Source organism: Orycteropus afer, unplaced genomic scaffold, assembly GCF_000298275.1.
Source record: "Orycteropus afer afer isolate SDZICR_OR568_19922 unplaced genomic scaffold, OryAfe1.0 scaffold00133, whole genome shotgun sequence".
Classification (NCBI taxonomy): Eukaryota; Metazoa; Chordata; class Mammalia; order Tubulidentata; family Orycteropodidae; genus Orycteropus; species Orycteropus afer.
The window spans coordinates 1,929,624-1,940,028 of NW_006921720.1; the positions used below are offsets into that span (position 1 = coordinate 1,929,624).

At 35.3% G+C, this 10,405-nt stretch overlaps 1 protein-coding gene across 1 annotated transcript in view; it reads right to left on the bottom strand.

Annotated features, from left to right (window-relative positions):
• Positions 1-10,405, bottom strand: part of LMBRD1 (LMBR1 domain containing 1) — a 202,676-nt gene that overhangs the window by 91,325 nt on the left and 100,946 nt on the right. The window contains exon 6 of the mRNA XM_007945208.1: positions 3,795-3,883. Coding sequence (XP_007943399.1) covers positions 3,795-3,883 — 89 coding nt within the window. The remainder of the gene's footprint in view (positions 1-3,794; positions 3,884-10,405) is intronic.

The following is a 10,405-nucleotide window of genomic DNA, read 5'->3' on the forward strand; positions in this document are numbered from 1 at the left end:
ATATACTGGAAGCAAGCCACATCCCTAGGGAAACTCCCTTTCAATGGACTGCCTGCTCAAAACATATACATCTGATCCCATCATGGGAATAACCCATATCACAATTGCTTAAACCACACAGAATTATGGTCTAGCCAAGTTGATAAACAGCTCCAACTATCACAGCATTCATTTGTTCAAATATCTCAATGGATATTCCATCAGTTCTTGGGCCTTGTTTCTCACCAATTCTTTCAGTGCAGCTTGGACTTCTTCCTTCAATATCATCAGTTCTCGATCATATGCCACCTTCTGAAATGTTGGAAAGCCACTAGCTTTGATACTTTCTCCTCTCTCTTCTAACTAAAAGAAGTTGATTTTAAAGAAACCAAAAAACTCACAATTGATCATTAAGAGCTATTACCATTTGGGTAAAGGATGGCTAGATAAACACATGCCAATGACATGTGCTTATGAAATGACTGAATGTCAACCAATTCTTTCTTGTACAGTGACTCTGTGTATTCCCTCCATTTTCTTTTGATGCTTCCTACATCATTAAATATTTTGCTCATAGAATCTTTCACTATTGCAACTCAAGGCTTGAATCTTTTCCTCAGTTCTTTCAGTTTAAGAAATGCTGAGTGTGTTCTTCCCTTTTGATTTTCTAAGTCCAAGTCTTTGCACATTTCCTTATAATACTTTACTTTGTATTCTCAAGCTGCTCTTTGAAATCTTCTGATCAGCTCTTTTATTCCATCATTTCTTCCACTCACTTTAGCTATTTTCTATTCAAGAGCAAGTTTCAAGGCCTCTTCTGATATCCATTTTTGCCTTTTATTCCTTTCCTATCTTTTTAATGATCTTTTGCTTTCTTCATTTATGATGTTCTTGTTGTCATCCCATAATCATCTTGTCTTCGGTCACTTGGTTTCAATGCATCAAATCTATTCTTCGGACAGTCTCTAAATCAGGTGGGACATAATCAAGGTCATATTTTGGCCTCATCAACTTGTTTTCATTTTCTTCAGCTTCAACTTGAACTGGCATATGAGCAACTGATGGTGTGTTCCACAGTCAGCTCCTCGCCTTGTTCTGACTGATGATACTGAGCTTCTTCATTGTCTCTTTCCATAGATGTAGTCAATTTGATTCCTATGTATTCCATCTGGTAAGGTCCAGGTGTAGAGCCACCATTTATGTTGTTGAAAATAGGTATTTGCAATACAACATACATCTTTATGATATAATAAATATATCCTATTATTTGGCAAAAGGCTGCTTCCACCAAACTATCTTACATTCACAACCATGCTGCAATATAAAGGAACAAAATAAACAAACAAAAAAGCAAACCTACTACCACTCAGTTGATTCCAACTCATAGTGACCATATAGAATAGAGCAGAACTGCCCCATAGGGTTTGCAAGTCTATAATTCTTTACAGAAACAGACTGAACATCTTTCTCCTGCAGAGCAGCTTGTGGGTTCATACCATGCATATTTTTGTTAGCAGCCGAATACTTGAAACACTGCACCTCCTTAGAAACCAACTACTAATACACTAATAAAAGTGAATTTTAAAATAGTTCACTGAAGGAAGCCAGACATATTAAAAAAAGAATCGTAATATATAATTCCAACTGTAATATTAAAAAAAAAAAAATAGACATGTAATGGCAGAAATCCTAATAGTGGTTGCTTCTCTTGCAAGAAGAAGGTACTGACTGGAAATACACACTGAGGAAACTTGTGGAATGATGGGTAAGTTCTACACCTTGATTTTACGTGTCAAAACTTGAAATGTATACTAAGATCTACGCATGTTACTGAAGTAAAGTATATCTCTAAAATAGGTTAGATATTCTTGATGCATCAAAGATACAGGGAAGTGAGGTAAGGTACAGTAAGATTAAAAATTAAAAAGTTTGGTGAATGTTTTTAAATTAAGAAGACAGCTGATTAGTCATAAGCAAAATTGTACTATTTATCATGATACAATGTTTACAATTTCAGATAATAATAAAGAGTAAAGAAGGGGAAATTACAGAAATTAGGATAATATTACTTAATCACTTATTCAAGTTATATTAAAACTCAAACACTTGTATAACTTATACCATTCAGGACAGAAGAGTAGATAGATAGTTACTCAAGAGACTCAAGAGTTAACTGTAAAAAGAGAAGCAATTTATTTCTCAGTAATAGGATCAGGTACATAAATCCTGACAATTCAGTATTAGTAGATGGCAGTCCTAGTATCCCTATTCTTGCTGGTATCAGCAAGATACTAATGGATTGTAATTTACAAGATGAAATCATTAAGTGGAAAGCAAGAAAATTAAGAATTTACACAGCAAAAATGCCAAGATCTAATTTAATCATCATTTAATATTGTATCTGGGTAAACAGAAAGAAATGCTAATCTAAGTGTATACAGTACCTATTAGAAAGAATACACACAAAAGCAATTAAAATTTTTAGTATAATATTTATAAAGTAAATACTGTAGGTTTGAAAATAAAACTTTATTCAAAAGAACTTGAAATTTAGAGTAAAATGGTACACAATTCTTATTTGATATCAGTTTCTAATGTCAAAACTATTTTTCCAAAGTGTTATGGATTGAACTGTGTACCCAAAAAACATGTGTGTTGTCAATACTAATTCTACATCTGAGGTTATAATCCCATTTAGAAAGTGATATCTTTGTTATGCTAATGACGCAGGATTATTGTGCCCTGTGTCATAAGTCAATTTTTTTCAAGATATAAAAGAAGTTTAAGCAAGCAGAAATGGTGTAACACAAATGTCAAACCACATGGAGGAATCAGGAAGCAGAGGCTAAAGAGACAAACACCATCCCCTAGAGCCAAGAGAGACAGCGAAAGCCTTGCCGTAGAGCTGGCACCCTGAATTTAGACTCTAGCCTCCTACCAAAACCAAACCTACTGCCATCAAGTTTATTCTATAACTGCCCTACAGGGTTTCCATGGATGTAAATCTTTATGGAAGCAGACTGCTTCATCTTTTTCCTATAGAGCAGCTGGTGGATTCGAACTGCTGACCTTTAGGCTAACAGCTGAATGCCTTAACCATTACGCCACCAGACCTCCTTTCTAGCTTCCTAAATTGTGAGAAAATAAATTTCTGTCCATTAAATACATCCACTTGTGGGATTTCTGTCACAGCAGCACTAGATAACTAAGACACCATGGTTAAGCACATTTCTTAACCTAACCCCCTAAACCTTTTCTTCCTTTTTTTTAGCTCTAAAACCTAGGTCAAATTTATAAAGTGAAAGAAAATCTCTGGGGGAGATTCAATACTGAATATGTTTTGGTAAGGTAAATTTAGAGTAACATATTATTTAATTCACATAAAACCTCTAATTTATACTCCTCATAAAAGATTACTTGATTTTAAACAGCAGTGTAAGATTACCTCTTATTTTTAAAAAAGTAAAACCAATATACCTAGAACATCTCCTTAACCTATTATTCTATATTACCCAAAATGAATTAAAGACTACATAGAAATGGTAAGATCTCCACTATCAAAATACTTGCAAAAAACAAGATAGTTTTATTTGTAACATAGAAACTTGATGGGAAAGTCAAGAGACAAGCTACATAATACCTAAGTAGCTAGAAGTGAGGAAAAAAAGGAGTTCTTAACTTGTCTAGAAAACTTTTAACAAGTTAGAATTGTAGGGCTAAATCCTTAACAAAATAAAAATAGGTAATTTCTCAAAAATATTCCAAAGATTATAAAATGCAAAATACTGTAAATGTTGATTGTAAGGAATACTTACGACTACTTCCAAGTTCTTCAAACAGGAACTTCACTTTTTCCCATTCAGTAGAATTTTTGTTATTGGGAACACTCAATGGAACAAAAGCACTAAAATGAAGAAAGTAATTTTGTTTAATGGCTCTAAAGGTTAGATAAACGAAAATGGTCTGAAACTCAATTTTTGTTGTTGTTGTCACTCTTTAAAATAAAGACCAACTTTCCCCAAAAAGAATCAGTAACTGAAATATTTAATATATCACAAATTTGTTTAATAGTTTTATTAGTGCATTCAGGAAAATTAGTTTCCTTTGTATCTTTTTTAACAATATACTTTATTTTCAGTGCATTTTAGATTTATAGAAAAATTGTGAAGAAAACAAAGTATTTCCATACTTCCTCTTCCATTTGAACAGTTCCTCCTATTATTAACATCTTGTGTTAGTGTGGTACGTCTGTTACAACTAATTAAGCAATACTGATATACTATTAGTAACCAAAGTCCATGATTTACAGAAGGGTTCACTTTTTGTTTTGTATAGCTCTATGGGTTTAGACAAATGCATAATGCTAAGTATCTACTATTTTATTATCATGCAGAATAATTTCACTGCTGTTAAAATGCCTTAAAGTGCTTCATCTAAATTCATTTTCTCTCTCCCCCTAAACCGGTGGCAATCGCTCGTCTTTTATTGTGTTTATAGTTTGCCTTTTCTAGAATGTCATATAGTTGGAATTATAACTCATTCAAACTCACTGCCATTGAGTCAAATCTGACCCATAATAATGACCCCTCCTTGGGTTTCCAAGGCCATATCACTACAGAAGTAGATTGTCCAACTTTCCTTCCAAGGTGTTGTTGTTATGTGCTGTCGAGTCGGACCCGACTCATAGACAGCGACCCCTCCTTGGGTTGCCAAGGCAGTATCACTACGGAAGTAGATTGTCCCATCTTCCTTCCGAGGAATGGCTGGTGGGTTTGAACCACCAGCCTTCTGGTTAGCTGTTGAGTGCCTCAAGGCACTAGGCTACCAGAGCTCCTTTCCAAGGAGTAGTAGAAGTCAAATGCTGGTTAGTAGTCAAATGCTTTAGGCATTATAATAATATACTACTTCTTCAGACTGCCTTTTTTCACATACATATTTAAGGTTCCTCCATGTCTTCATAGCTTAACATCTCATTTCTTTTTATTCCTGAAGAACATTCCATTGCTTCACTGTACTGCAGTCTATCTATCTCTTGTAGAATATTATGATTGTTCCCAAATTTTTGACAAAAATGAATAAAGTGCTGAAAACATTTCTGTCCAGGCTTCATGTGGGTAAATGAATTGCTAGATCATATGGTAAGCCTATGTTGTTGTTGTTATGTGCCGTCGAGTCGGACCCAATTTATAGTGACCCCTCCTTTGATTTCTGAGGTGGTATCACTACAGAAGTAGATTGCCCAACCTTCCTTCGGAGCCTGTTTAGTCTTGTAAAACTGCTCATCTTCCAAAATAGCTATACCATTTTTCATTCCCATCAGTAATAAATGAGAAGTCCTGTTTCTCAACATTCTTGTCAGCATTTGATGTTGTCAATGCTTTAGATTTTAGTTATTTTTATAGGAATGTACAAGTATTTAATTGTTGTTTTAGTTTGCAATCCCTGAACGACATATGATGTTGAGCATCTTCCCATATGCTTACCTGCCATCTCTATAACACTTTTGGTGAAGAGTCCATTCAGATCTTTCACCCATTTTTAAACTGGATTGTTTTTATTCTTATTGTTGAGTTTTACAGTTCTCTACATATTTTAGATACAAATCCTTTATCAGATAGGTGTTTTACAAATATTTTCTTCCATTCTGTGGCTTCTTTTTTCATTTTCTTAATAGTAGCTTTCACACGGAAGAAGTTTTTAATTTAAATGAAGTTCAATTTATTAACTTATCTCAGATTTGGTGTTTTATCTAAAAACTCATTATCAAAGTCCAAGATCACCTAGAGTTTTTATATCATCTTCTAAAAATTGTACACTTAATTAATATTTCAGCTTGGAATCTATTTTGAGTAAATTTTTGTGAAAGATGTAAGATGTGTGTCTAGACTCATAGTTTTCCATGTGGGTATCCAGTTGTACCAGTAACATTTATTGAAAAGACTCCTTTCTCATTTGCCTTTGCTCCTTCATTAAAGTTCAGATGACTATACTTGTGTGAGTCTGATAGTAGGCTCTCTATTTGGTTCCACTGATCTATTCGTTGATTCTTTCACCAAAACGACACTGTCTTTATCACTGTAGCTTTCTAGGAAGTCCTGATGTTGAATAGTGTTAGACATCTTTGTTCATCTTTAGTGTTGCGTTGCCTACTCTGGGTCTTTTTCCATATAAACTTTAGGGTAAATTTGTCAATATCTACAAAATATACTGCTGGGATTCTGATTGGGCTTGTGCTAAATCTATATATCTTGTTGGAAAGAACTGGTATATTAATATTGAATCTTCCTATCTATAATCACAAAATATCTCTCCATTTACTTAAATCTTCTTTGATTTCTTTCATCCAAATTTTGTAGTTTTCTTCAAATTTATCTTATACATATTTTGTTAATTTATATATAAATATTTCATATTAATTTTGGTGCTAGTGTAAATGCTGTTTTTAATTTTAAATTCCAATTGTTCACTGTTGATACAGAAAAAGTAATTGACTTTTCCTTATATCCTACAACCTTGATATAATTGCTTTTTTTGTTTGTTTTTTGGTCAGTGCTTTCGGATTTTCTACATAGTTAATCACATCACCAGCAAAAAAAAAAAAGACAGATTTATTTCTTGCTCTGAAATCTGTACACCCTTAATTTTCTTTTCTTATCTTACTGCATTAGCTAGAACTTCTCATATGATGTTAAATAGGAGGGGGAGAAATAATATTCTCATTTTCCTTCCAAACTTAGGAGGAAAGCATCTGGTTTCCTACCACTAAGTATGATACTAGGAACTCTGGTAGCATAGTGCCTAAGGCACTTGACTGCTAACAAGAAGGCTGGCGGTTCAAACCCACCAGCCATTCCTCGGAAGGAAGGTTGGGCGATCTACTTCCATAGTGATACTGCCTCGGCAACCCAAGGAGGGGTCACTATGAGTCGGGTCCAACTCGATGGTACATAACAACAATAAGAAGTATGTCGTTAGCTTTAGGTTTTTTTTGTAGACATTCTTTATTAAACTGAGGAAGTTCTTTCTATTCATAGTTTGCTGAGCGCTTTTATGATAAATTTGTGTTGCATTTGTCAAGAGCTTTTTCCTGCTCTACTGACTACATGAAACATTCTTTTTTTCTTCTTTAGCTTGTTGATGTGACAAATTACATTGATTTCTGAATGCTGAACAAGCCTTGCATATCTAGTTTACAACCTTGGAAAAGGTATATAATTTTTATACATGTTGAAATTTATTTAATATTTTGTTGAATATTTTCATATCTATATTCATGAGGGATATGAGTATGCAATTTTCCTTCAGACTAACTTTTTATTTTACTTTGTATTGTGCTTTGGGTGCAATTTTACAAAGTAGATTCGTTTTATACTCTACAGTACATAATACATATTTTGTTTCACAGCACCGATTATGATCCCCACAACAGAACAACTTTCTTCACATTTCTTCCCTGTGGTTACACCTTCCTTGTGTTCTTCTTACCTATGGATCTGTATCTGTCTACCCTTCCCCTAAGGCAAATACTGTTCTTCTGATCTCTCACAGTGGACTATTCCTAAGGAGTGCATCTCCCTAGTGTACTTGTACGACTCGTAGGCCTGTCTATTGTTTGCTTGAGAGCTAACCCACGGGAGCGAGTCCAATTCTAGGCACACAGGGTAACCCAGGGACTGTAGTCTCTATCTGACCAGTAATTCTTGTCTTTTTTTGTTTTTGAATTTCATTCCACACTTTTTTCTCCCATTCCTTCTAGGATCTCCAGTGTTGATACCTTTCCAAGTGGGTGGCATTAGAAGCTGGTCATCAACTAGTTCTTCTGGTTGCAGGGTTGTGTAGACTAAGGTTCCCATGGTTCCTTAGTTCCTTGGACTAATTGTCTCTATATGTCTTTGACTTTCTTTGCCCCTCTTTGCTCCAGACGAGGTGAAACGAATGCATCTTAGATGGCTTTTTGTAAGTTTTCAAGACTCCAGTCCCTACTCACGAAAGTAGGATGTAGAACAATGATTGTGTGTACTCTGTTGTGCCAACTGAGCTTGATGTCCCCAGTGACCATGGTCTCGTGCCACACTCCTCATATATCACTCCCTCAAGGTGTTGATTGTGGCTAAGAAGTTATCCTAGTTGTCCCGTTAGCTCTATAATGTATATGTATACTTTTATAGCATGTACAAGTATGCATGTAGGAATATCATCTGCCAAACATATGTACAATCATGGTTATATTCCCATTCCCCTATCCATAACTGATCTTCTTGGCTGTCTGCCTATGTATCCACCCAGAGATTAGTGTTTGTCATTACTGATAATGTAGTATTGTGCATATATTTGTCTCTGTTGTCTGTAACTTTTGCGTACCTCTTTGGATCCTCATTTTCCCTACTGTTATTGTGCTGGTCACACACTTTTTTTATATTACCTTTCCCGTCACCCAAATCAACATGTCTCTTAACTAGTCAGCAATTTTCCTTTCCCTTCCCTCTCCTCCAACAAAGAAAATTTCCTTTCCTATGTAAACCTTTCCTTGACTTGTGTAATAATGGACTCATAGAGTATTTATCCTTCTGCAATTGATTTACTTCACTCAGCATAATGTCCTCTAATTTCATTCATGTTGTGAAGTGGTTCAAGGATTCATTATTCTTTAATGTTGCATAGTATGTGGGTTATGTACCATAGTTTCGTTATCCATTCATTTATTTATTGATGGGTACTTAGATTATTTCCATCTCTTTGTTACTGTAAATAGTGCTGTGATAAACACGGGTATGCTTATATCTATTCATGTCTCAGATCTTACCTCTTTAGGATATGTTCCTAGTAGGGGATTAGTGGATCACATGGTATTTCTATTTCCAACTTTTTAAGACAGAACAATACCTTTTACCAAAGTGGCTGGACCATCCACAGCACACAAGCAGTGTATGAGAATTCCAATCTCTCCACATCCTCACCAACATTTGTTGTTTTCTGTCTTGCTGAACTTTCCTATTATTACTTATGTGAGATTTCCTATTATTACTTATGTCTCATTGTTTCTTGTTTGTTTCTAGGATTTTTTTTTTTTATTTCACACTTTATTTCTTCTGTTACCCAATAGTTCTTTAGCAGAGAATTATTCGCTTTTCATGTATTTGCTTCTTCTCCCTTGGTTTACCTATTACTGATTACTAACTTAATAGTGTTAAGATCTGAGAAGATGCTTTGAAATCTATTGAGCCTTGAGTTCTGGTAAGATGGCAGAATAGGCAGAAAGACTGCACAGACCCTCTTCAACAAAGAAAAGGGGAACCAATTAACACAGATAGAGAAGATAATCCCAGACCCCTGAGCCTTGAAGGGAAGGATACAGAAGTGGACTAAACTCCAACTAACAGAAGAATTTGCATGAAAATACCAAAAAAGGAGACATACAGAGCTGCAGTCTGTCAGCGATCCTAAAAGCACAAACAGCTTGGATATTGCTGAGTGGTAGCAGTACGTAAGAATTAGCCTAAAAATCAGCCCTGCTAGCCAGGACTGCACAAAGGACTGCTCTGGTGGCTGGGGAATAAAAGGTGATGCACCAAAGAGGAAGGTGGGCTGAGCTGTGGACTTTTGTCTGTCTGGAACGCACAGCCATTTTGAATGTTTACAAGTGGCTTGACCATTCTGGATATTTAAAGTGATAGCATTCTCCCAGATTCCAGGGACTTAAGAACAGGTTCCACTTGCTGGGAACCAAAAAGACATCCCAGACGCAAGGACTACTGAAAAGGTGAGACATTCCCCTTGTTACTCATATATCTCACATGCTCTTGGTGAATGGAGGTGCGGGCATCACTCATGCCAGCCCACTTTGTAGGCTGGCAGGAATTCCATCCCAGTCTGTGTGCTCCGAGGGAGCCTGGGTGCCCTGCCCAGCCCTGTCCAGAATTTTTTTTCTTTCAGTTTGTTTGTTTTTGTCTGATTTAAAACTACTACTACTATTATTTATTTTGTCCTTTTTATTACCATTCTTTATTCTTCCCTTCCCAGGTTCTAGTTTATAGCTCATTTTCTTTGCCCTGTTTCTGGTTCCAATATATATTTTCTTTCTTTCTTGAGGGTAACTTTGTTCCTTTTTTTTCTTTTTGCATTTTTTCCCACTTCTTTCTTCATTATTCTCCTTCTCTACTTTTTTCTCTTATAGCCCTATCCCCAGATATTGTGGTGTTTGTTTTTTGTTTTTGTTTTTTTCCTTTTCTCTTTTTTGGTTACTGTTTCTGTGTGATTCCTTTGTAATTACACTAAATTGTCAGACTTAGATAACACATTGGAAGGGCAAAGGAGTAGAACTGATGCAATGGAAGACAGAATTAAGAAGATTGAAGACAAATACCTGAATACTTCTTTGGAAAGGGATCTATCAGAAAAAAGATCAAAACAAAATGAAGAAAGCCTA